The sequence below is a fragment of the Trachymyrmex cornetzi genome, unplaced genomic scaffold, assembly GCF_001594075.2.
Source record: "Trachymyrmex cornetzi isolate Tcor2-1 unplaced genomic scaffold, Tcor1.1 scaffold88, whole genome shotgun sequence".
NCBI lineage: Eukaryota > Metazoa > Arthropoda > Insecta > Hymenoptera > Formicidae > Trachymyrmex > Trachymyrmex cornetzi.
The window spans coordinates 20,571-47,676 of record NW_017300223.1 but is presented as its reverse complement, the minus strand read 5'-3'; the positions used below and the strand labels follow the sequence as shown (position 1 = coordinate 47,676).

The 27,106-nt window shown below is 31.3% G+C and overlaps 2 protein-coding genes across 6 annotated transcripts in view; both read right to left on the bottom strand.

The window, feature by feature from the left end:
- The window catches only part of LOC108769286 (putative phosphatidate phosphatase), an 88,041-nt gene extending 72,871 nt beyond the window's left edge, over positions 1–15,170 (bottom strand). For both annotated transcript variants that reach the window (XM_018520178.1, XM_018520179.1), the window contains exon 1: positions 14,746–15,170. In XM_018520178.1, the coding sequence (XP_018375680.1) occupies positions 14,746–14,809 (64 nt within the window). In that variant the 5' untranslated portion in view covers positions 14,810–15,170. The remainder of the gene's footprint in view (positions 1–14,745) is intronic.
- An 8,619-nt stretch (positions 15,171–23,789) lies between these two features.
- Positions 23,790–27,106, bottom strand: part of raptor (regulatory associated protein of MTOR complex 1) — a 22,239-nt gene continuing 18,922 nt past the window's right edge. For 3 of the 4 annotated variants that reach the window (XM_018520180.1, XM_018520182.1, XM_018520183.1), the window contains 2 exons: positions 24,833–25,115; positions 23,790–24,654 (listed from right to left, as the gene is read on the bottom strand). In XM_018520180.1, coding sequence (XP_018375682.1) covers positions 24,465–24,654; positions 24,833–25,115 — 473 coding nt within the window. In that variant the 3' untranslated portion in view covers positions 23,790–24,464. Of the gene's footprint in view, positions 24,655–24,832; positions 25,121–27,106 lie in introns of all 4 variants that reach the window. The other variant, XM_018520181.1, reaches the window with a different exon arrangement.

Below are 27,106 nucleotides of genomic sequence, written 5' to 3'. Positions count from 1 at the left end.
GTAACTGTAACTTGTTACTTTTAAAAAGTAACTTTCCATTCCCTGGATTTTAGGAACTATAAAATGTTGATAAGCGTCATTTAGATACGTATTAACACTTTACGGTCCCCAAAGTCTTATCCACATTGAATTTTTTTGTGTCGATGGCTTTGTGTTTTAGCTCCGGAGCTCAAATTGGACAGACCTAGGGCCCTATTCTTGAAAAGTATCGCATACGAAAAACTAGGGAAATACTATAGTGTACGTAACATATATTATAGTATTTTCTTAGTTTTATGTATGCGATACTTTTCAAGAATAGGAACCCTGGCCTATACATTGACCATATCGTCTGGAGGCGCCTTTATACGAACTATACACGTCAAAGCAATATATAAAATTATTTTAATTTGCTTTTTAAATATTGATGACAGTTATTACATCAGTCTCGTTATACATTCGTAAGTAAATGCAATATTTCTCATATAAGCAGACTGTGTCGATACCAGCAGTTACATACTCTACTATTAAGGCTTGTTAACGAAAACGGTGTATCATCTAATTATTGAGGAGTTTTTTCTTATATATGATGGTCTTTTTATCAGTCGTTCCTGTCATCGACGCATAAATTAAAGTTTAAACGCGCGACTTTACGGAAAACCATAGGAAAATTATGGGCTACTTATCAACCTGTAAATTTATTTGAGCATGTTATACCAATACATGAAAATCACGTAGTCGGTTGTTGCGATAATTGTGTACCACTTTCAGCATGAACCAAGTAATACACATCAATGCACAGCGCGGTTAACGTTAATAACTCGTACGATCGCTTATTATTTATATAGCCCATCGATCAGCTGTTTTGCAAGTCAAATTGCGCTCCTGAAAAATTCCACTGTGATTATAGTCTAAAAAAATACTACGTCATATCGACAAGATCGAAATTTTATATTACTTTTTCTAATGATAAAGTTAAACTTAAAATTTGATAAATTATATTCTTAATAATGAAAAAGGATAGTAATCGTGATTTATAATAAAACTGTATAAGATATTTTAATTTGGAAGTAGAAAATTCGAATATCAGATTTTCAATGATATTTTATAACAATAATAATTCATAACAGTAAGAACTATCTGGTAATCCCTTTGACTCTGTGAGTCAAGTGTGACACAAAATGTGTAAAAGAAAGGAGGGAGTGTAAAAATGGCTAAAATTGGCTAAATAGGGTATTCCATTTCAGAAAATCAATGTAACCTTGACTTGACCTTGGCTACGCAACCCAAAGTCAAACTGGTAGGATCAGTAAATAGATATTTTTAAACCATATCTGAATGGACACCTTTAAAACCTATGCAGTTGTTATTTTGGAAGTCCGTACATTCTTGAAAAAAAATGCTTGTTTATCCAGGAAAGCTTGGGAAACCTTCCAAAAATAATAAAATAGGTCGTTTAAACGCTCTGTAAAGAAACTCATTTTGTTTCTAATAAACAATAGATTTTAAAATTATATGGTTTATTTACATCTAACACAAGTCTGATCATGAAATATGAGAATACTATATAGAATAGGAAGATCTATATATATATTCTGTATATATATAGATATAAAAGATCTATATCTATATATATATATACAGAATATATATATAGATATAGATCTTTTATATATATATAAAAGATCTATATCTATATATATATATATAGATATAGATCTTTTATATATATATAAAAGATCTATATCTATATATATATATATAGATATAGATCTTTTATATATATATAAAAGATCTATATCTATATATATATATATAGATATAGATCTTTTATATATATATAAAAGATCTATATCTATATATATATATATAGATATATATATATAATATGATTCCTCTAATTATTCTGCATATAAAAGTATTAAGGTAGTGATATCAAAAAACCAATAGTTTACGAGATATTTTACATTTTATTGTATATACTACGAGATATTTTACATTTTATTCTGGCACATATTGACATAAAATATTAAATAACTCGTAAACTAAAGTGGAAAGAATATATATTGTTGCTTATTTAGAAAATTATCCATTTTGCATACATATTTTTTTTAAAGCAACCATGTGTTTTCTTTACACCAACTGAATCATTTCATTATTCTGTTCATAAAAGTATTAAGGTATGGTTATCAAAAAGTTAATAGTTCACGAGTTATTTAACATTTCATGTCAATATGTGCCAGAATAAACTGTAAAATATCCCGTAAACTATTGGTTTTTTGATATCACTACCTTAATACTTTTATATTGTGTGAAAAAAATCATACAATTTCATTTAAAAAAGTGAAGGTGACCTTTATATCTTTTGACGCCTCCACCTAGAAAAATACATGACCAAAATACGTCTCCCTCGAAACCGTTACACTTTCGTTTGAAACATTTTTTTGTATCATTAAAAATAAACGAAATATTCAAGATGTTTGATTTAAGTGAACCACCCTTATATACACATATATACATATATATGTATGTATATATATAATATGTAGATCTTTTCCTAGTATTCTTATAGTATTTCATGATCCAACTTGTGTTAGATGTAAATAAACCATTAATTTTGAAATCCATCGTTTATTACAGACAAAATGAATTCCTTTGCAGAGCGTTTAGACGACTTATTTTATTATTTTTGGAAGGTTTCTCAAGCTTTCCTGGATAAATAAGCATTTTTTCATGAATGTACGGACTTCCAAAATGACAGCTGCATAGGTTTTAAAAGTGTCCATTCAGGGCCAATTTTGGCCATTTTTACACTCCCTCCTTTATGCTCCATTTATGGCTCATTGCACCTTATATATACTTTATATTACATAATAAGAGAAAATAATATCATTAGTATGCTATCAAGCGTAACATCGTTCTCGACATGACAGAAAATGGCCAAGAACTTATTCGACAAATAATACAAAGTGAATTAAATTTATGACTGAAAATTTGAAGAAATTTTGGAAATAATTTATCTATTCCAAACATATACATGTAAAAATAGAAGGTTTTAAAGCCAGTCGAGTCCAACACCAGTTGACATTGTTTGTGAAATCTTTATTATAATAAACTATACATTTCGATCCGTGTATTGGATCCTTATCAATAGTTAAATGTAGTTACAATATATTATCATTCTTTCTGGAACAATGAAATATTTTTAATAAATATGAATATGACACACAGACATTCATGTCGAGCATCACCAACTGAGTGTTACAAATAGTCCTATACATGTAATATTTCGTAACATATTTATTTTGTTAATATATTTATCGATAAAAAATTAATTTTATCATGTAGTCAGTTCTTTATGCATTAGTTATATTTACATGTAAAATATTACATTGCTAAACTTTCCAATAAATATATTAAATTTCAGCAAATTTACAAGTCATTATATTTATAGTATTATATTATAAACAATCTCTTATACAGACTATAAATCTGATGTTCTCTTCTTCTCCTTGGTATGCAAATGTAAAAGAGCGACTCATAATCAAGATCCGAGAGCCGTTAAATCTTTGCGAAGAATATTTTGGAATGTTAAGCTTCGAACTTTTCAATCTCGGTATACAAGCTTTTTATCGTTATCTTCTTATTGTTTTAATAAACATTTCTAATTTTATTTTAGGGTGGTTTTTTAATAAATTGAGTTATCATAGAAATGTCTAATTTTTTTACATAATGAAGTTGAAATATCGAAATTGACATGTGCAAAATTCAGTGATAGATTAACGATGAAATAAGAGAGAAAAAAAAGTTGAAGATGTAACCTTTCACATATAATTTAGTGACAGATAAAGCTCGCAGATGCTTCTTTGACTAACTGCATACAAATCTTAGACTTTTCTCAAAAATAAGATTATAATAGTTGAAAAAATTACGATTTTAATGGTCACAAAAAAATAATAAGTCAACGGCCATTCTGGAAAAATATTTACGTGCATTTTTAGCGTTTTACTAAAAAACCACCTTAAGGTATTGTAAATGTGAATATATTCACATATACATGAACCTTTTATATTCATGAACCTTTTAAATTTATAAAATTTTTTATAAACTTTAGAAGTTTATAAAAAATGTATATATAAAAAATATTCAAAACTCATAATATAAACTTATCATGTTTGCTTACTTTAATACTTATGTAACCTTTAGACTGCCACTTTTGTGACTCTCGAGTGTGGATTAAAATACCATCATTTTTAGTGGTATTTTAAGTACTAATTGTATTGAACATATACATGTGTATGTTGTCCAAAATATATAAAAAATATATAAATATTGAAAAATATACAAAAAAAGTAAAAATCTAAAAAAGTAAAAAAATTATAAAACAAGAAAAAAGTAAAAAAAAATACAAATAATAAGTTTAAGACTCAAACAAAAAAGATAAGTAAAAAAGGAGCTACAAACTTTCTATGTCCATGTCGTTAGCTCTAGGTAATGCTAAAAGAAAGTTCTCTGCATGAGTCTATACGTTTATATTCATATTTATGTTATCAATATTACGTTTAGGGCTTGAGATTTCATAAATCTATGCTCAGAATTGGAATCAGTGATACCAAAAACTCTCAAATACATAATTTTGGAGAAAAAATAAAATTTTTTTTTATTATACGTTCCCTGTTGGGAAAGCCACTTTTGTGGCTCTGTACATATCTCGATATTCTGCCCATATATTTTACTCATATATAGAAAAATTTTCGAGAAAAAAACTACTATTTTAACGAAAAAATGCCGGCAGCCTAAAGGTTAAAAAGATGGTCATTTAAATATTAGGTCAATCGGAAAGTTCCGTCCGTTTTTTTGCAAAAAGTATGGTTTTAATTAAAAAACAAAATGAAAAAGTACCTCAATTAAAATATTGTCCTCGTTAGCGATGACTTTTTCCCATCTTTCAGGCAGTAACCGAATTCCGCGGCGAAAGAATGACTCATCTTTGGAGGCTATCCACTTAGAGACCCATTTTTCGACGTCTTCATAAGAATTGAAGTGTTCCTCTGCAAGTGCGTGTGCCATCGATCGAAAAAAGTGATAGTCGGAAGGAGCACAGTCTGGTGAATAAGCCGCATGGGGTAACACTTCCCAGCGAAGTGCTTCTAACGTTTCCTTGACAAGTTTTGTGACGTAAGGCCGAGCATTGTCATGAAGCAAATAATGACTTTATGCTGTCTCGTTTCATATTCTGGTCGTTTTTCGTGCAATGCTCGGCTCAAACGGATAATTTGTTCTCGGTAGAGATCCCCTGTGATTGTTTGACCAGATTTCAACAGCTCGTGGTACACTACACCCTTCTGATCCCACCAAATACAGAGCATTGCCTTCTTTCCGTGGATATTCCGCTTTGGCGTCGATGTCGATGGTTGGCCTGGATCACAAATGGTTTTTCGGCGTTTGGGGTTATCGAAATAGATCCACTTTTCATCGCTAGTCACAATTCGGTGCAAAAACCCCTTTCTTTGTTGCCTAGCAAGCAGAATTTCGCAGATGGTTTTTCGCCTTTCAACGTCTCTTGGCTTCAGTTCATATGGGACCCATTTTCTTTCCTTGTAGACCTTTCCCAAGGCTTTCAAACGATCGGAAATAACAGATTGAGCACAATTTAATGCTTGTGCAAGTTGTTTTTGCGTTTGACATGGATATTCATCCACCAATACCTGCAATTCTTCAAATGCTCTTGGTCGTCCAGAACGCTCTTTGCCCTCTACATCAAAATCATCACTTTTAAAGCGTCGAAACCATTCTCTGCATGTTTTATTGGAAGGAGCACTATCACCATAAACTTCTACAAGCATTCGATGAGCTTTAGCTGCAGTTTTCTTCCATTTGAAGCAAAAGATTAACACTTCGCGCAAATGACGCTTATTTGGCTCAAATGTCGACATTTTCGATGCAGTAAAAAGCAATGTTATTGATGCAAACGTATACTTTTATATACTGAATTTTATTGACGGATGGTAAAACTAAAAAATTAAGCTTGCACTGTTAGAAATGTTCTTAAATTTCATTAACTTTTAAGTTACATAATTGAATTTAATTTGAATTTAATTTCATGATATTACATTAAATTTAATGTATTTGTAACTAAAAAGTATATTTATGTACATATACACAAATATTTATGTATTTTTCATGAAAATTTATGAAATTTAATGTACTTTTCATAAAATTTTATTAAAAGTACATTAAATTTCATAAATTTAATGTACACGTTCATTACATTTAAGTAACTACTGTAACTTAATTTTCAGTTAAATCATTCATTACTTTTAATTTCATTCTTAACTACCAGCTTCATTTACATGTAAAGGAAACTCGTGGTTACATTTCTAACAGTGTGGTTTAGACATTAGAGTTATCGACAGTTCTAGCTATAGCTACTCACCGCTAGATGGACGGAACTTTCCGATTGACCTCAGATTTTTACTTATTTTTACATATCAGTCAATTCAGAGATATTACAATAATAAAAATTATTATTGTGAAAAGTCGGAAAGTTTAATTTAGTAAAATAGAAGGAAGGTATAATTTAGGAGAATATAATTATAAAAAAATTGTAATTCAACATTACATTACAGTTATGATAAAATGTAAGCAATGTAAGTGCTTTAACGCTCGCGTTTTGTATAACTGCGTGATTTTTATTCGTACATGTCTTATATAACGAAATCACAAAGCGGCAGAAAAATTTCAGGTATGCAAAATATTCGGCTTGTTACGAAAAGAAACTTGTAAAGTACTCTCTGTATATGTGCAACAAAAATACCATATAACGCACTATCTATAGATAGAGTAGGTATATATACCTACTAGGTATACATATACCTTACTCATCTTTTTTTCGTTATCATAATGCTTCGTTATCGTTCATTGATAATAAACCAAGTAATAAACGTATATAAGGCATTGCGTACGCTACTATATATGCTTATTAAGCCATTTTTACATATTATTATCACTAAAAGTATTTTTTTTTGTTTTTTTCTACATTTGAAATAAAATGCAAGAAGTTTTGGTTGTGAAATATTATATATTCTATAATTATTCCGCTAACACATCGTTAGACGATCAATCATATATGCCCGTATTCATAGTTAGATCTTCTACATAAAGCTTCCTTAAATTTATCTTCAAATGCTCAGTAGCCAATGAAATAATTCGTAGAGTATCTGAAGACAAATTTAAGGAAGCCTTAAATATAAGACCTGACTATATGAATACGGGCAATAATCAATTTTATTTTCCATTTTATCTCCATGTGCAAAGTATGCACAATATCTCTATTATTACGTAAAATTACTATAAACGACAATGACGAAATAATCGTTAAACAAAAATCGATATCGCGATCTATATTCTTCGAAAAGAGCCATCCCTGCTGCAGTTACTGCTTCAAGAGATTTACTTCACGTGCTATACATCATGCGGACAATCACCCTCATAAATTTTAGCAAAATTGCGATACACAATAAGTGAAAAATTCTACGAACATCCAGGGTTAATCAAAATACATGTATTCCTAAATGAAAATTTTTCTCAGAATTTACATAGAATTTTTCAGAAATTCTATATAATTTTTGAAAATTTCTATATAATATTTTATAACTTTCTCACATTATATGAATTGGAACACTTCTCAGAAAATCTACATCTTTTCTCAGAATTTTTCATATATGTTAATTATGAAATATCGTATAAGATTTCTAAGAATTTTTATAATTAAAATTTTCTAATGAAATATTATAAATTCTAAAAAATTTAAAAATATTTTTTAAAAATTATGAGATGAGAATCTCAGAATATTTTAGAATTCACTTGTACGAAAAATTCTGAGAGAAGATATAAACTTTCTAAATATTTCTGAGTTCCAATTCGTATAAAAATGTTCCAATTCGTATAAAAATTATAAGAAAAATTTTTACCAGGGTTTTGTAATACAAAATATAAAAAATACTATCAATCTTACAATTAATAACTATTCTAAATCAATTACATCAATGATGCAGACCATTTAGAGTACAGTTATATATTTACTTAATTTTGACAGTATTTTGTATTTGTAATATAAAATACATGTATTTTGCTCAGCCCTGCAAACACCATAAATCTTTAATCGATTAATGTGAGAAATAAAAACAAAAAACAATTGTACGCACGATTTATATGCTGAAAATTTTTTATTATTAATCCTTCACACAAACTTACGGTAGTAGATAATTGAAACGATATACTTGAGTAGAAAAGTGAAAGAAGAAAAAAGATCTAATTTAATGATTATGCATATTTATTTATACGAAAAGCGCATCCCGGGACCTAATCGGGATTTAGCGCTTTATGAATGGAGTCGATAGACACTTGCCTTACAAGGCATACAAATGCCGCAGGTTTAGACCTTTTCACAGCCTCTTCCTTTTGACTGGTTGAAACCGCCAGCTCTTAACGAACTCTGAAAGGATGCAATTATTGAGCTAGACGCATGAAAAATAGTCACGTTTAAAAGAAAGACAGTGTGACAAAATAACGGCCAGCCTAAATTGTTTTTAAGTAAAACAACTTGCACAGTGTGTGTATGCGGGTCTGTGTGTTTGTCTAATAATATATTAATAAAAATATATTAATCATTCAATCTGTTTCTGTGATGGAAGAGAGAAGAAAAACTTAAGATGTTTTTTATTGTGAACGAATCGTACCAGTCAGTCATATTAAATAGATTACTACACGATTATTTTTATTTGTAAATAAATCTTAAATAGTTTACGCGGCTGCTTTTGCAATTTTTTCTACTAAAATGTGGCGCGTTACGACGCACCAATATGGGTGCAGCCAATATATATAGGTCATTTAATTTGATTCAAACAAACTCACAACTTAAACAGCGTCGTGTCATGATTAAAATTCAATTGTCACTTCATCGTTTTTGTCTCGACTTGTAATCATTCGTTAATGCTCGCATAATTGTTCTTGGTCTCTTTAAATTTCGCAAATAGAAAAAATTCATATATTGTAAATTCATACAATTTATATGTAAGGATTAAGAGTTAATAGATGATACCTATAATTCTTGCAATAATATCTAAAAAATATGTTTATTATTACGCGCACTCTATAAAAACTTATGTTTTTTCTTTCCTCTTTTTTCAAAGTATATAAATTATAAGTTACGATAGAATTAATGTCTATTGCAATGTATGAATGCAGTATTTAATTTTAAAGCTCCTGAGTAGTCATAGGGCCATATTAAATCGTGACGTCAAAAGCGAGAAATGATACGTTGATTTTTGTTAGAATTAATTTTCATATTTTTATAATTGTTTTAAAGTGATTTCATCATTTCGTTTTATCCAAACTGTTTTTATTTACAAATGGCACATAACAAAAATTAACGTGTCATTTCTTAATTGCTTCTGGTGACATAAAAGGTTATCGATATTGATTCGATATCAATTCAATGATTCATTTCTTACTGGATAATGTTTACTTTTTAAAAATAAAGTTTTTTTTAAAAATATTTTCTCTGTACGAATACTTTTTGCACTCACTACATGTATTCGAAACAATATCTACAAATGGATTTGAATCATTACATGACATTGCATACTTCATAATACGTGGATAATTAACTTTTTTTAATATAGAGGAGATCGGGCTAATAGACTCATTTTTCAGTTTCGAATTTTTACAGACAAAATTAAGAGATTTATCGAAAAAATGAATTCTACACCACTCTCTCTTACTACATACATTTGACTACCTAATAATATTTTAATAATAAAGGAAAACTGATAACTAATATGAAAAAAAATGCATTTTTCTAATGCATTCCATCTGATTCAACTAGCCCCGGAACCGGGGTAATTTGACTAAGACTATTAAAATAAATATTAATGTATTTTAAGCTCTTTGACTATATATTAATAAAACTTTTATAAAAATATATTTTAAACACAAACATTCGCTTCGGAGGGCCAAACAATGACTGCGTTCAGCAGAGAAAGCAGCTTTGCAATTATTGTAAAATTCTTGAATATGATTGGTTTATACATTTAGATCCAATGAGGAACTACGGGCAAGACTAATCATATTGAAGAATTTTACAACAGTTGCAAAGCTGCTTTCTCTGCTGAACGCAGCCAATGCTTCTTTTTAAAATTTGTTTATTTCGTGCAAAAACATGTCGAATGAGCCTAGTTTTCGAGATTAGACATGAGGGAACTAAACTTATATGTATAACATTTACCACTGAGGAAAATCTCTTTAAAGAAATAAAATGTTGAGTAAGTACTATAAGAGTCATCATTAAATGAGTCATACAGTTCCATGGTTAGTCTACTATCCCCATTCATTTTTTAAAAACATTGACAATATATGATAACAAAGACACATAAACAAAAAAATCTATTGGACTTTATTAAGTAAGAACTACACTTACTATCTAAGTAGAAATCAAAAATCTCAGACAATCATATACGATTATAAAACAAAACTTTAAGAATAAAAATATTTACTTATAGATGTACGATTTTTTAATTGTTGTCGGACTTTCAACCATATCGGCACGCAATTATAATTTCTGAAATTAATTCATTTATTATAATATATATAATAGTTCAACATATTAACATTCAGACTGTAGTGGCGCTTCGTATTTAAAATAATGTTTCGAACATAAATGGTCTTATTTCCAATCTTATTAATATTATATTATATTATATAAACATCTAACTTTGACCGTATATTCGCGTTTTCTATCGTATTTATGGAATAAAAAAATTTTTCCTTCTAGAATCGTGATCATAACTTGGCGATTTGTGGCTTTACACAATTTCCTCGAGACTATGATAAAAGTGCGTCATAAAGGAATGAGGAAAAATAAATGTGTTTTAAAATATCACTCACAAGGGGAACACCAGGTGACGGGGTTGGGGATTTTTATGCGCTTTTTACAGGCTATTCTTGAGCGAAAAAAAAAACGATACGTGTCCGGCCGTTTCAGCCATTGGCTCATAGTGTGTTTCGAAGAAATCGATTTTTTAAATAATTATTATAATAATTTTAAAAACTGTATAAATGAAAATATCAGTATTTTTATTGTTATTTTAATTTTTAATGTTATTAGTTTTAACTACTTTTTAATTGTAATAAAATTTCCTGAAATTACATATTAGTATATTATAGATAATTAAACACTTATTTATGGAATATTTATTAAAATAAGTAATAGAGAATGGCTCACAAATTTCAGATAGAAAAAAAATAGATTAAGAACAACTATAAGCCAAAAAAATTTTTTTTTGCTCATAGCTGTTCTTAATCTATTTTTTTTTCTATTTGGAATATTTTATAGTTTTAAAAAAACCGCTTTTCTCAAATTGCTGGAAAAAAACCGGAAAAATTCCCGAAAAATTGGTTTTTTTGGAAAAATTGCTGTTTTTGCAGTATATATAACAAGCTATTTAATTTTTAATGTCCTTCATCAAATTAATGTGATCCAGAAAGTTATGTAATCTTATTTTTGTTAAAATTTTTATTTTTCCTTCTATTTTTATAGTAAAATCTAATCTAACTTTCCTATGGTGTGTATAGCAAAGCATAAGTACACGATTGCGCATTGTACTGCGCAAGTAGTTTTTACTATAGATACATCACGTAGGTTAGATCGGTTAGATTCAAAAATTTATAATTCTTTTCATTATAAAGACTTTATGTGATTCGTCTTAATCTGCACATTACAAAATGTGTTAGATTTTGTTTAAATTAGATATATAAAAAAGATTACAATTAATTCTCACATTTTATAATATTATTAAAATAAGATACTTCGTTAAAGCATTGAAATTAATATTGAGTTAACTTTTATATTTACGTTTACAATACTACATCACTTGATGTGAAATTTATTTATTATTAAACGAACTAATTTAGAAACAAATGTAATCTTAACAACTAATCTGAAGAGTAATTTAAGTTAATACATATAACAGCGTATGTTCCGTATGTTTTATTGAATACATTATGGGACTTCAATTCTGTTAACTTATCCAAATTATGCCGCTGTGTACCCTATACGCAATTATTTTCTTTACAAAAAGAATCGAGAGCAAACGTGGTAGATTTTACGAACACGCGTGAATTTTTCCAAAATGAATTTTTCTACACTGAGCGAAATGTTTTGTACCAATAATCAAAGTTTTGTTACTGACACAAAAACTATTTGTTGATATATGATCAATCAAACTGTTGGTTACCACGACAATATTAATTTGTTGAATTTATTAACTAAACTGATTCACTTTCTACAGAGTGATTATGTTTGGCGTTTTTGAATTTCCTTAGCTTAGCAAAAAAATATATATATATATATATATTCAGTAAAGTGTTATTGTTCATATACGATAAAAATTAAACATTATATAAAAAAAACCATTCAGCATTTATATGGTAAATAGTATACACCACACTGAGTAAAAAATTTTAGTGAACATAGGTCGAAAGCTCAATCGTTTTTGAAATATAAACATTTTTGTATGTTAGCATCATGAATGACTTACTGGCTTCTACGTGTCGCATACGACATTTACCTCAATGTTTATAAACTGCGTTCTGCAAGAAGAACTCTGTAAAAGACTCTGTAAGAAGAAGCTAAGCATGTATGGAAATGGAAAGAGAACATCTTCTGTAAATGTAGTAAATAAGTCATACAAAAACGTTTATATCTCAGAAACGGTTGAGCTTCCGACCTATGTTCACTAAGCTTTCTTTACTCAGTATAGTGTGTACTATCTACCATATAAATGCTGAATGATTTTTTAACACCCTGTATAAGTTAGGAATCGACTATCAAATTCAAAGATTGCGACAAAAGTCACTCAACTGACGTGAAAAATAAACTCAAAAAGATAATCGAAATCGATAAAATATTATTTGTTTGAAATTTTTTGTAATTACTTAATTCAAATTAATCTTATCATCAAATATTAAATTAATTCAAATTAATCTTATCATCAAATACATTAAATACAAAAAACAAATACATTTAATAACAAAAGAAATTTACGACTTTTCAAACTTATTCATTTGCTTTTGTTGGCTTTTTCGACATTTTAAGTAATAACATTCTTTTATATTTCTTCTAAGCAAATTTTATGTTTTTATACTAAACGTTTTTATCTGCATTTGCGTAAAAAATAAATAAAGTGACTTCTTCCGTTTTACGCAATATTTACACTTATCTCATTACGTTACGACAAAAGAGGTCAATACAAATACAGTTTCGCGATGGACCTTATTTTAACGGGAGTGACAAAATGTTGGCGTGTACCGCAGTTTCGTGATCAGATGAATCATGAAGGCGCCGTATTGTCTGTTTGTATCGCGCGTGGAACTGTGTCACTGGCGTCACCGAGAGATGATATCGATCGAAAGCAATACCGATTTTATACAGTATGTTTACAAGATACGCGTTCGTGCGAGATGTACTACATTTCTGCGAAACATCGCGTACTGCATTAACCATCCATCATGTCGCTATTATGATGAAGACTGATAAGTACTGACTGATTGGAAAAGTGGAGTGTTTTCACTCGCGGAACGAAATCACGATCTACTTTATTTTATTCCATTAAATCGCGCTGGCTTCACTATTAGCTATTAATCTATTAATATTTGAAACGACTTATCTTTTGTTTCCTTTGAGACATTGTCTATACGGTTATATTGTTCCTATTTATTAATGTTATCCATGTATAGAATCCTATGGGGATGCACAAATTGCCGCGAGAAAGTCACGTTATCGCTAATGTCGTTTCGCAAATCAATACTGTAATATCTAGTTCATAGAACAAGACAAGAATATCTGGAAGCAAAATTTTAAAACTGTTTGCAAGTATAACATAATTTTGGTCAATTAATTTTTATTACGTGATGCACTTACTTGCATATATTAACTATGTTAAATGTAAAAATTGTTTGCATCCAATTTCTTTTATCGTGTTAGGTTAGGTTAATAGATAAGAATACAAAGATTGTATATCCTTATTGTGTTAATCTACATTGATATGAACGTAAATTGTATAGTTCTTCGAAAATCTATATAAATGCCAAAAGATTAATAAAGTTTTGCGACTTTATTTCTGAGAATTAAAAAATTTTTTGAATACTTAATATACAAAATATACATACTACGCCAAGTTTACTATTTTAAGAATTTCCACTTTCTTTTTTAAGAGAAAGTACCCTAGATAAACTCAAGCAGACGAAGATTAAAACCATTAGAGCTCTTGCGGTATAAATTTAGCGAAGGGATTCCATTGTAAGTGCCGCTGCGGAATGCATAACACTAAGAGTTAAAATCCCGCGTACTTTCGAAACAGAGTAGCGCTGTCTCTCACTTTCTTACATTTTTCGTTATCTCTCTAGCGAACACCTCGCGAACGCAATATCTGCCAAAGCAATTCGCGGAAACCGTGCTCACATCGCATTAACAATGCACGAAGTGACGTCGAGAGAGAGAGCTGTACGTGCAATGTTTTGGCATGGACAAAGTGCACCTGCCAATTTAAAGGTTACACCCTCCTCACTTAGCGCGGACGAACATCAAACAAACCGCGCGCAACGCGCGGCGCCTCTACTCCGTCAATCTGACATGTAGCCGGTCATTCGATGTGTAACGCGTTCTTTCGAAATGACTCCACACAAAAATCTGGCGTTTTTACTTACCGACAAATAGACAGAGGAAGTCTATGATGAGCTTCCGTAGAATTAACTTGGACGATCGATCCATGTTGCGTTTATTACGACCGTTGATTACGAAATGCAATGAGACGCTGCGCTGCAACGTTCAGGTGCTCAGTCCGGTGATCAGTGATAGTGAAGTCTGACGTCGAAGAACGTCAGGTGAACGCGACGAGGAAACGGACTCAAATGTTGCGTATCGTTGACGTTTCATAAGCGTAGGCGTGAACAACACTGCACATGATGAATACCACACGACTTCTCAAAGTAGACTGACGCAAGCGGCATTCACGACACGACAAGCTGCGCGCCGCGAGTAGACCAGAGTCAGAGTGGAGTAATCGCGAGCGGAGCGACAAGCAGCGACGAGACGCCAAGACGTCGCGTCGCCGCGCTCCACCGCACTCGCTACTCGCTGCCACTCGCTACGCTACGCCACACGCCGTACGAGGCTACGAGCCCATGCGTCGCGCTTAACGCTGTCGGCTGGTCGGCACTCGGCAATTGGCTGTGGTTGTGCTCTCCCTACTTTGCCTCTTCCCTCTCCTTTTGATTCGCCCAACTCGCGCGAATCAATTCGATCGAGATCCGACCAACGGCTAAATTCACCGAGTTGTTCGACAAAACGTACAATGGATACAAATATGTAAGACATAAATGTCTTTGCGTCCACTTATATTCCTAATTTTTTTATTTCTCTAGTATTTTATTTCTGCTTCTAACATTTCTTCTATTGTACACAAGACCTTGTGCGTGCGTGTCGTGTGTGTGTGTATACAGGGTGTTTGATAATTAATGAAAAATCTTTTGCATAGGGGCAAAATGGACTAAACTAAAAAGAAAAGTCCTTTGCCATTTTACAATTTTCGTAATAGTTAACAAGATATTAATTACTAAAAATTGTCGAAAAATTAGTATTCAATAATTTTTTACTCAAATACTACCAGCTTTACAGAAAACCTGCAAGAGACAAAAATTGTTTACTATATATATTCTAATAGAGCTCTAAGAATTTTTTCAGAATTTTTTATCAACTTTTTAGTATTGCATTTTCTTATTTTTACCAACATGAGAAAATACGGTATTAAAAAATTCTAAAAAAATTCTCAAAACTTTATGAGAATATAGTAAATAATTTTTGTCTCTTGCAGATTTTCTGTAAAGCTGGTAGTATTTGAGTAAAAAATTATTAAAAATCAATTTTCGGCAATTTTTAGCAATTAATATCTTATTAACTATTGCAAAAATTGCAAAATTGTAGAGGACTTTTCTTCTCAGTTTAGTCCATTTTGCCCCTATGCAAAAGATTTTTCATTAATTATCGAACACCCTGTATATATATACAGGGTGTCACGACCTTTTTTGCCATTCACTTTTGGGTAGATAGAGCGGACTAAACTGAGTCGAAAAGTCGTCTACCATTTTGCAATTTTCGCAATAGTTAACAAGATATTAATTACTAAAAATTGTCGAAAATTGGTCTTCAATAATTTTTTACTCAAATAGGTACTATCAACTTTACAGAAAACTGCAAGAGACAAAAATTGTTTATTTTTTTTTCATAGAGCTCTAAGAATTTTTTCAGAATTTTTATTAACTTTTTAATACTGTATTTTCCTATTTTTACTAACATTTTCTTATTTTTACCAACATGAGAAAATACGGTATTAAAAAATTCTGAAAAAATTCTTAGAGTTCTATGAGAAGAAAATCAACAATTTTTATCTCTTGTAGTTTTTCTGTAAAGTTGATAGCATTTGAGTAAAAAATTAATAAGTAAAAATTAATAAAGACCAATTTTCGGCAATTTTTCTATATAAACGCAAAATATTCCTAGAATGTTATATGGATATTATTAAAAAATTAAAATAAGTTATTATAATATTTTGAGAATATCATATAATAATTTTTAATATTACGAGAGTGTTCTATAGAGGTATATGTCCACTTACATAATATCCTTACTATTGTATCCTTAATATTTCTCACATATTATTAAAATAACAACAAAAAATCCAAAAAACAGGGCGAATGAGAGTCAGCGTGGTAATTAATACGCAATCTTAAATCTTCAATCCAGAAAATAGAATCTTTATTCCAAAAAATATAATAGTACGTTTCAGTTTTCTTTGGAATCATCCTCAGCAATACAAATTCAATCCCTTCATATCCAAGAAAAAATCACCATCAGATTAACAGATTTGATGTTGTAATTCCAAGACATAGAAGGAATTCGTCTCGACATTGAATCAACCAATTACAATTAATATTCACTAAAGAGTATCAAATTATTGTAAAAAAAACGCATGTTGATCGCAGCTCGAACGAAACATAACTTAAATGTCATGTCCCGACGAATTCCTTCTATGCCTTGGGATTACAACATCAAATCTGTTAATCTAATGGTGATTTTTTCTTGGACATGAAGGGATTAATATTTTGAATTTGTATTGTTGAGGATGATTCCAAAGTGAACTGAAACGTACTATTATATTTTTTGGAATAAAGATTCTATTTTCTGGATTGAAGATTTAAGATTGCGTATTAATTACCACACTGACTCATTCGCCCTGTTTTTTTAGATTTTTTGTTGTTGAATTTGGGAGAGTCCGTAAGAAGATTACATTATTACTTTCTATTATTAAAATATTTATAAATATTAACTATTTTTAATTTAATGCAATTTGAATTCATAATCCAGTAACGAAAAGTTCTTATCAGTCTATGTTGCATCTTGTGCTTAAAAAAATGTTTCAGCGTGATTAGTACAACTGCGCGCCAAAATCATTTTCAGTCTTTAAACGTATACTTATTCTGAACAGCTGTAGCAGTTTTACAAATTAAAGTAAATGATATTATAATACTTCTCAATGTTTAAACAATATTACAGTAACAATTAAATAATGTTAGTTTTAATAATAATATAACACATTATCGAGAATGAACATATATAATCTCCATTAATATTTCGAGTATATTATTTAATATTATACAATTTTAGTAAAATGTTCTTGAAATGTTACATTTGATATTCTAAGAATATATTTAAAATATTACTTAATATTAAATAATATTATGCGCCTATAGAGTAGTAATTAATACCTTGTTAACTATTGCGAAAATTGCAAAATGATAGAGGACTTTTCGACTCAGTTTAGTCCGCTCTACCTGCTCATGAAATATTTAGTGATTATTTTGGGACACCCTGCATAATAAAAGATATATATTTTATATAGACGAGAATATTTACAACTAGTTTAACATTATTAAAATATTATAAAATTAGTACTTCTCTTTGTAAATATTTCAAAAGTTATTTTAAAAAATTCCGTATTTTTTTTTAATACCATATTTTTATTTTTATCTTAAACTAGGTACGTTTCCTACACACACACACACCCACACTCACACACCCTTACACCCACACACACACACACACACACACGCACGCACGCACACACGAGAACTGCATAAATCAAGAAATGTGTATTCGGAGAACACTTGTTCGATAAAAAGCGTGAAATAACTTCCGATATTCACTGTTGTTTTTCGATCATGTATCATCAGATTATTAACCTGATTTGTCTAATGAAGAGCATTCCTCTCTAATGTTCCTTATTGCGAACAATGATCGTTCTATGAATAGCGGAAATTTTTTTAAAGCACAGATAAGATAAAAATGTAAAAGTAAAAACAAATGTTTTCGGTGCAAATAGAAACACCCTATATTATCCATCAAGCCATTAACCTCCACCTGCATCCTCACGAATATTTACGAAGAAAACGCACTGGGTCCTGGATAATCGTTCCAAAATGTTCGTTCACCACGTGACAAATCCGTTCAGCGAAAGAATATTTACGTGAGTTGAACGCAAGACTTTAAATGTGCACGTACATGTACGTGTATCGGTTCATGAAATTGAAATCATGAAAATTAATATCAAATTCGATTAGCTTCATTCAGTACGCACTATTAAAGTCGTACACAAATTCAAATAAAGAGATGATAATATGGAAACGGATTAAATCGTGAAATCTAATACATTTTATTGTGCTGTTAAATAAAGTATGTATTTTATTTATAATTCGAAATATTGCATTTTATTTTTACATTTAGATTAAATCAATGTGTACAATGACTTTATAATATACAACAGTACGCACTATTGCGTCCTTCCTTCTGGGAGTCGATTGTGTATTTTGAAATAAGGTGAAAATTTCAAAAGTGAGCAAATTCACTAGATGTTGCGTAATTAAATGATGAATATTCTAGTAAATTTGCTCATTTTTGTAATTTTCACCTCATTTCGAGATACACAATTGACCCCCTGTAGTTTGATTTATAAAATTCATGAAACTCGTCACTCTGCGCTGCATTCAAATCGGACTGGGACAGCAGAAACTCGAGAAATCGCATAAATTTCCTTCAAATATGACTATCTTATCTAGACATACAGCCTGTATGTACATACATACAACATACTTAAGAAAGTCACGTAATTAACATAATACATAAAAGAACAAGCGTAAATAATATAGTTAATATGATGCGAACGACTTATTAGTATTTATAAGATAAGTTGTCGCTCTTGCACATACAAAATTAAACTCATTAATGAAAGTAATAAATTAGCTCTCGAAGCATATCTGTCGTTATACAACGAAACGAGTCACACGTCACACGTGTCTGGAACGTTTGTAGAATAGCGTGAAATAACATCACGTTTCCGATCGAATAATAACGACGAATTCCATGTCACGGTGAAATCAATCAATAAGATCGTCCCGTCCACGTTCTATGCTGGGAACGCGATGTAACTAAACAAAAGCTCTCTTATCGCGCCGTTTCAACCACTGCCACCCGCGGTGGCATTCTGCATGCACGAATGCACGATTCGCCGAGAAATTCATGCCTGAATAAACCCTGCCACGTCACTAACACATATCGTCGATAAGTTGTGCCGACAACCTTGCACTAACCACTAACGCATTACGCGCGAGCAACGAATTAAGAAGAAATCGCACCAACGATTTCAAACCAGTCATATTTAATATATTTGTAAATTTTTTTTTCCTTAATATGATCCCATCATATCTGCAATGATTCAGAGTGTGGTAGATATATCGATGTATCTAACAAGTATGAAATAGAAAGTAAGAAGGAAAAAGAAAAGAACAAAATTACAAATTTATCTTATTTATACAAGATCGGCGTAACGTGATAATATTATATTTAACTACGAGGCAATTACATAATTACACAAATGTACAACACATACAGTGTCAAAATCGTTGATACTTGGTATTTGACATTCCTTGTATTCCATAAACGTCTGTGAATCCTTAGCGCAATTATTGCTAACTAATGATATAATAACGGCGCGATCGTCAAGTTGTACTCAATATACATAAGAGTAGAGCAGCTATTGTGGAACTATGTATTTACGAGAATAATCGATATAATCTCGCCAAGTTCATATTTGGATACATGTGCATGTTTATGGCATAAAGTAATTTCTTGCGATCAAATCATGTGAAAAAAAAAAAAAGGATTTTCTCGATTTTTCCCTATACTGCACATCTCATAATTCAGCTAAGTGACAAGATGTCAGCTTATAGCGTTAATAATTGAATTTATCGAAATTATATTGCATGGTTTCTTACACAAGATGTTGAATGAAAATTCATACATATTTTTTTCAGCATATCCGTTTGCGGAACTATCTTCGAACTGTTACGAATCTTTTTCAGAACCAGTCTATCATCATCGCTAGGCGATAAAAAAAGTGAATCTTTTTCAGGATGTATGGGCATTATTTTTACAAATGTTAATATTTATACTTTAAACAAATTATGGTAAATGTTAAGAAAAGGGGAGCCACCGCCGATGACCTTGACATATGTTGTCAAGGTCGTGGCCCTGAGTGACCTCCATCAGGTTTTAGGTGGCGGTCGCTGTCCGTTAAAAAGTTATGAACAAAAAAAAGTTCAACTATGTAACACGAGAATTCCCTGCTTTACATGAAAAGTCAGGTAACTCTGGGTTATACCTCTCTTTATTGCCCAGAGTTATCTGACTTTTCATGTAAGGCAGTGAAATAATTACTAACTTTAACTGTTAATAATTTTTTAAATAACGAGCGACGACTAAAACTTGTTGGAGGCTTTTCAGGGTCATGACCTTGACAACATATGTCAAAGTCGCGGTTGGCACGGCATTCCTTACAGTGCACGACTATCAAACATATTTTAAAGCAGGGAATTTTCGTATTATATAGTTGAACTTTTTTTGTTCATAACTTTTTAACGGACAGCGACCGCCACCTAAAACCTGGTGTAGGTCACTCAGAGTCACGACTTTGGCAACATATGTCAAGGTCAAGGTCATCGGAGGTGGCTCCCCTTTTCTTAACATTTACCCAAATTATATATATGTATAAAAATTGTGTTCGAAATATTCCGTTTTTATGGAACAACATATTTTTATAGTTTATTTATTTTAATAATTTTTATTGTTATAAATTAAAATTTAAAAAGTGATAATAAAAATCTAAATTTTTTTATAAGTACTTTAAATATTTAAAATAACTTAAAATTTTCATTGCAATTCACTGATTAATTACAAAGATATAAAACAAATAAATATTTTGTTTATTTACTGAACAACTAGTCCATGCATCGCAATATAACTTTACATAAATAATCTTGAACACATAATGTACTTATATTAAAAAGTTGAGATTTTTATTATTTCTTTTATATAATACATTTCCATACATTTTTATTAGAGCATATTTAAAAAATACTATTATTTATTAAAATAATTTATGATTCAGATAGTAAACCGTCACCTGATTTGTCATATTACTTTTAAATGTGATTTCAAATAATCTGTAATTTTTTCATAATTTTGTTATTATGTTGAAATATCACCCATACATCCTTCAATTCGTTTCTTTTTAAGTCGTTTATATGGATGCCACTCGTGACATATAACTAAAATTTAAGAGAAGATCATACGCAGATATACGAGACTGGAATGAACAATTTTTAAATTTTTACAATTTGTAATGAAAGAATAATAAATTAATGTAAATTTTTATTTGTAGCATTGGCTGTAATGCAATTCGTTAGTAATCTCTGATGGTACCAAAACTTCAATTGTCCACTCTAATCTCGTCTTCACATCCAATCTCTTCCTCTTCCTCCTACAAAAGTTTAAACTTAAAAATTTATTTAAAGCCGTTACAAATACATAACTTTTATAGCAAAACTTTCAAATCAATTTTTCTTATTTTTCACTTTCTTTAAGAAGAAAAATGCTATTAACTAAGCTCTTCGACTAAGATATGTTCTTTCCATACTAGTATTTCGCAGCAATATAAATCTAGTTTAAAATATTAGATTTCGACTAAAGCATGATTTATTCTCTTCATGTTCTCTTATTCAATCTTATTGTTTTATCATCCAAGTGCAATGTTGAGAATTGAAATGAGTGAAATAACGAAGAATAAACATTGTGTTATTGACAAAAACAGCGTTGAACGACTAATCTAACAGGCACAGTGGTACGTACTAAAAATAGATAGTGTCTATCGAAATAAATACACAATGGATAATGTTAAATTCGTTAACAGTGAAATATAGAAAAACAAATTGTTTTGATAAAAAGAAAGGAAGAGAGAGAGAGAGAGAGAGAGAGAGAGAGAGAGGGAGGGAGGGAGACAGAAACGCATGATTTCCATAATCGACAATGAGCGATTAAGTACATCTGGCACTACGTATTGCATCTACGTATCTGTACAAATCTGCGATTGGTAGAACTCTTATAATACCACACGCAAATTCATCGATTCTTGTGCACATGCCTAGATTATGCAACGTGTCAATAACAAAACTCTATCGTGTGATATAAAGAGAAATACAAAGAGCTGTCTTATGCACTTGTCGCACTTTCTCTCTCTTTCTACGGCGAGAATATCCTATTTACGTATTTATGTATATTTACAATGTGTCTATCGTTACAATAATATAACCGATTTTTGCTCGTATAACATCAACGTGTTCTACTTGTATTCCTAACTTAGCGATAACTTGCTTGTTCATATATTATATTACGCACCGTAAAGAAGCTAGATTGCTTTCTCTATCTCCATGAGTATCAGCACATTATACGTTTTTCTGCTGAAAAAATCTTACCGTGGATGGAACAGAACAAGTTACTACCTATATAACATAATTACCAAATAATCATATTGTTTAAAATACATCATCGTTATTTGTGGTCAATACAATTGCGTGACTGCGATTGCAGATGCGATCACTAATAATTTCGTCATGTATGTACCGTAGGGAGGGGTCGCGGTAATCGCTAAATACTTTACTAAGTAATTTTTAACAGGACATATGTAACATGATTAAAATGCTTTGCTAATGGACAAAAATGACAACAGACCCTCGAGCTTGAGAAATAAAAATTCAAACGACACGACGCTTCGTTGTAGCCATAATGGATACAATTAAAAATGCTTGTAAAATAATTTATATAAATAATAAATCAGAGGTTGCACATTCATATAAAAAAATATCATGTCCGTTCTCTCCCTCTATTATTGTATTTTCATGCTTATTCAGCTTTGTAAATGGTATTTAGAAATTTCTGTAATTGTATATGCATGTATATGTATTTAGATCGATGAATATCACGATCTACAAATATTGCACACACACGTACGGTTTATATCTAATATTGCCACTCGAATAAACGTATAGACGTAACAAATATATTTTGTCATCTTGCTACTTACAAAATTATACTTACATATTTAAGCAAAGTTTGTACGATATCAGTAATGATTAAAATTGTTCGAAACGGAATTACATTATTTTATTGATCAGGAATACGATGATAGAAATAATATTTAAAAACGGAAGTTAACGTTATATATCGAATCGACAAACAATAGCGAAACGTATACTCTAACAATTGTCACTCACGTAATTTATAAAAATGCATATAATGCGAGCCGTATTTACACAGCCACAGTGTGATCAATTTGATAATTAAAATATCTTGATTACATCAATATCTGTATGGAAACAGCTTAATTCTGAAGTAGCATATTACATGGCACAATAGTTGAGATTATCTCTCACTGTACTGATCGTAAAGTTTTCATTAAACATTAATCTTTTTCTTGATTACGTAAACTCGCATTAACTTTTTATCACAATGTACATATATTTTTATGCATCGGCATTTCCCGGGACACCAAAGTTCTGTCTACAGTTACTATTTTGTACGCAAAAATTATATAAGATAGTCAATCTATGACTATCTTGGTATGATTTTTGCGCACAAGATAGTAACTTATTCTTTGGTTGTCTCGAAATACTTTGGTTAATCCTCCTTCCCACTCTCACTTTTATCACAAAAGCTACAACTACGTTCTTTCTCCATATTTTGCATGAAATAGCAGGCAGATCGTCAATATACTAGCGAGAAGAAATGACGGGAAAATGGCCTTTATCGTCGATGTAGATTAGTAATTCTATGATTCTCTCGCGGAAACACCGGGAACAAAAAACCCTAATTTCATCGATAATATTGCAATACGTAAAAGCGAACGCAAAAAAGAACGTGAGGCGCTTTTATAAATTTACAAAATCTTACAAGAATCTTACACGAGTTCCATCTCTAATAGTCATCTGCGTGATTCGTATACCGTGAAGGTACTGTCCACAAACCCAGCCGCTAAAGTTACGCGATACGGATGAAAATTCAGACAGCTTACCGGACTGAGACGTGTACCCATAAATCCTTCGTGAAATTTCAGCGTATTGAGATGTTGTCCCAATATGTTGTAGATGCTGATACAATGACTTGTGGTGCCACTAAAACAAAAATCTTTTTCATCTTTCTCTAATCTAAGAAAGAAAATATGGAAGATTATCATTAAAACAATATAAGAAATTATAGCCAACAAAATGTACAATAGTTATACATATATATTAATAGTTTGATTAACTATAAATTCATTAATATTAAAAAGATAAGTTTAATCGCACTCACCATGCGAAAACATCAGCTATTTCGTGCACAGTCAATGCCGCAATCCCCGGTGTTATTTGAATCGTGCTCACGGAAGAATTTTTCCTAAGATCAAAGATTTTTATGTCACCTGTGGAAGATGCGGTAAATAGTTGCGGTGCAGATCCCTCAGATTCCCTTAAAAATGTACCCGACACCCAAGCGGTGTGTTCCCTCCAAGTCATCACTCTTGCTTCTGTCGGAGGCAATCTCCGATCTAGGAGTCGAACCGATCCGTCGCCGCAACCAAGTGCCATTATTGCACCTATAAAATATTGCAGAACAAATTTTAACATGATGCTCATTTCATATTGGTGCAACAAGAAATGATGTATAGTAATATATAAACTAAAAAATGTAATGCGCAAGTGTTGAGAATATGAACTATATTATCGATCGCTTAGTAATTGCATTAAACTAATCGATAGAGATGGCACTTATTTCGGTTACTCATCTGTCTAAAGTTTAGAACATCGCTGTTGCTCGCTCCTTTTTCCTATGGACCTTGGTACCAAGCGGTTGTGTTAATTGCAAGACCTTGCAGCGGCGATATTAGATAACTTTATAGTTTCAGATTAGTTTAGAATAAGCAGTCTATCTCTGTACGTATTAGAATTGATCTCTGTTTAATTGACTAAATATTAAGATTATTGTTATACTGTGAAGTTTTGTTCCTCTCTTGCTATCTTGTTTATCAATTAATTAATATCTGAATCTCCTGTTAGATGAGAGATAAACTTGTTTATAAGTTCTGTTCTAATTAAATGTGACTGGACTTAAAATTGAGAAGATTTTTTTTAAATTATTAAAATCTTAAATAGAAAATAAGATAATAAAAAGGAGAGAAAAGGATAGATTGCTAAGGAAAAAGGGCTTATTGCTTATGCGTTACTAAGGGTACGTTCGGGGAGACTCTATTCGCGCTGGACACAACGTGAGCTGTTCGTGGAGTGAATAGCGCGATAGCGTTAGCAAGCTCCATGAATGATCCTAGCATAGCGTTGGTAGCATTTAACTAGAGATTTCATATTTATCGAGGTTAAGGCCATGCTAAAACCTCCTGTTTTACCCACATTTTCATTGGATGAAAAATCTCCGAATTGGATTTACGGATTACAAAAGTATTATTACATAAATTAAAGTACGCACAAACAGGACTTCAACTGTATTTCATGAGAAAATCGAAAAAAAGTTAAAAAATTTACTTACTTTCGGTTCGTACAACTGTGATCTCAGATATATAGATAGATATAGAATTTATTGATTCCTTAGGGATTACAACATTTTACACACACTTATACTACTAAAAAACACGCTACCTTAACTAACTTAACCTATCTTAGCCTTTCCAATCACATTTCTGTCATATAGACAAATGTAAACTACGATTGGATGATTTTCTTTATGCATATGTTTATGCGACTATGCAAGTGGGTGGCACCCAGTTGGACACGACTCAATTGGACACAAGCCACTCACAGCGCTTGAGACTACAAAGCTCCTAGGCACCTGGTCGCTGTGATTGGTGGTGTCCAATCAAGCCGTGATCAATCGGGATCACCCCACCCCTCCCCATCCCCTTCTTCCCCCAATATTCTACCAATCACTTCCTGCCAACTTCCTTCCTCCCCCTTCCTCCAACTCCTACATCCCTCCCACATATGTTCCCATGTTTCCACCCAACTCCTACACAGCTTGCAATTTCTTTCCTCCTCTCCCTCCCAATATCTACTTTTCCTCACCTTATTCCCCAGTCTAAATCACACCACCCTTCTCCATCTCCCCTCCCCCAACCCTTTCTTAAATACGCCGGAACCCCCTCCCCTTTACCCATCCACCTATTAAATTTCGTTACCCTTATTTTCTCCCACCTTTCCACCCTCTGAATTTCCCTATCCCTTTCCTGTAACTCATCCTATCCCATCTCTCCCTCCCCCCTTTGCCAACTCTCTAATTCCAACCCCGTCTTTACAAAATTGCTTCCTCTCCCTCTCCCACTCCTCTAACACATTTCCCCCCTTCTTATATTCCCTCTCACCTCCTCCCAACATAACTGCGCCAACCCACTTCCCCCTCACCCCCCTAATCTCTCCTAAAATGCTCACGCTCTTTTTCCCGCCCTCACCCTTAACTTTTTCCTTTGTAATTCCTCCCTTACCATACAGGGTGGACCATCTGAAGTGATCCAGTCAAATATCTCGAAAACTAGTAGGGATAGAGAAAAATGTTTCGTATGAAAAGTTTAGGGTTACACGG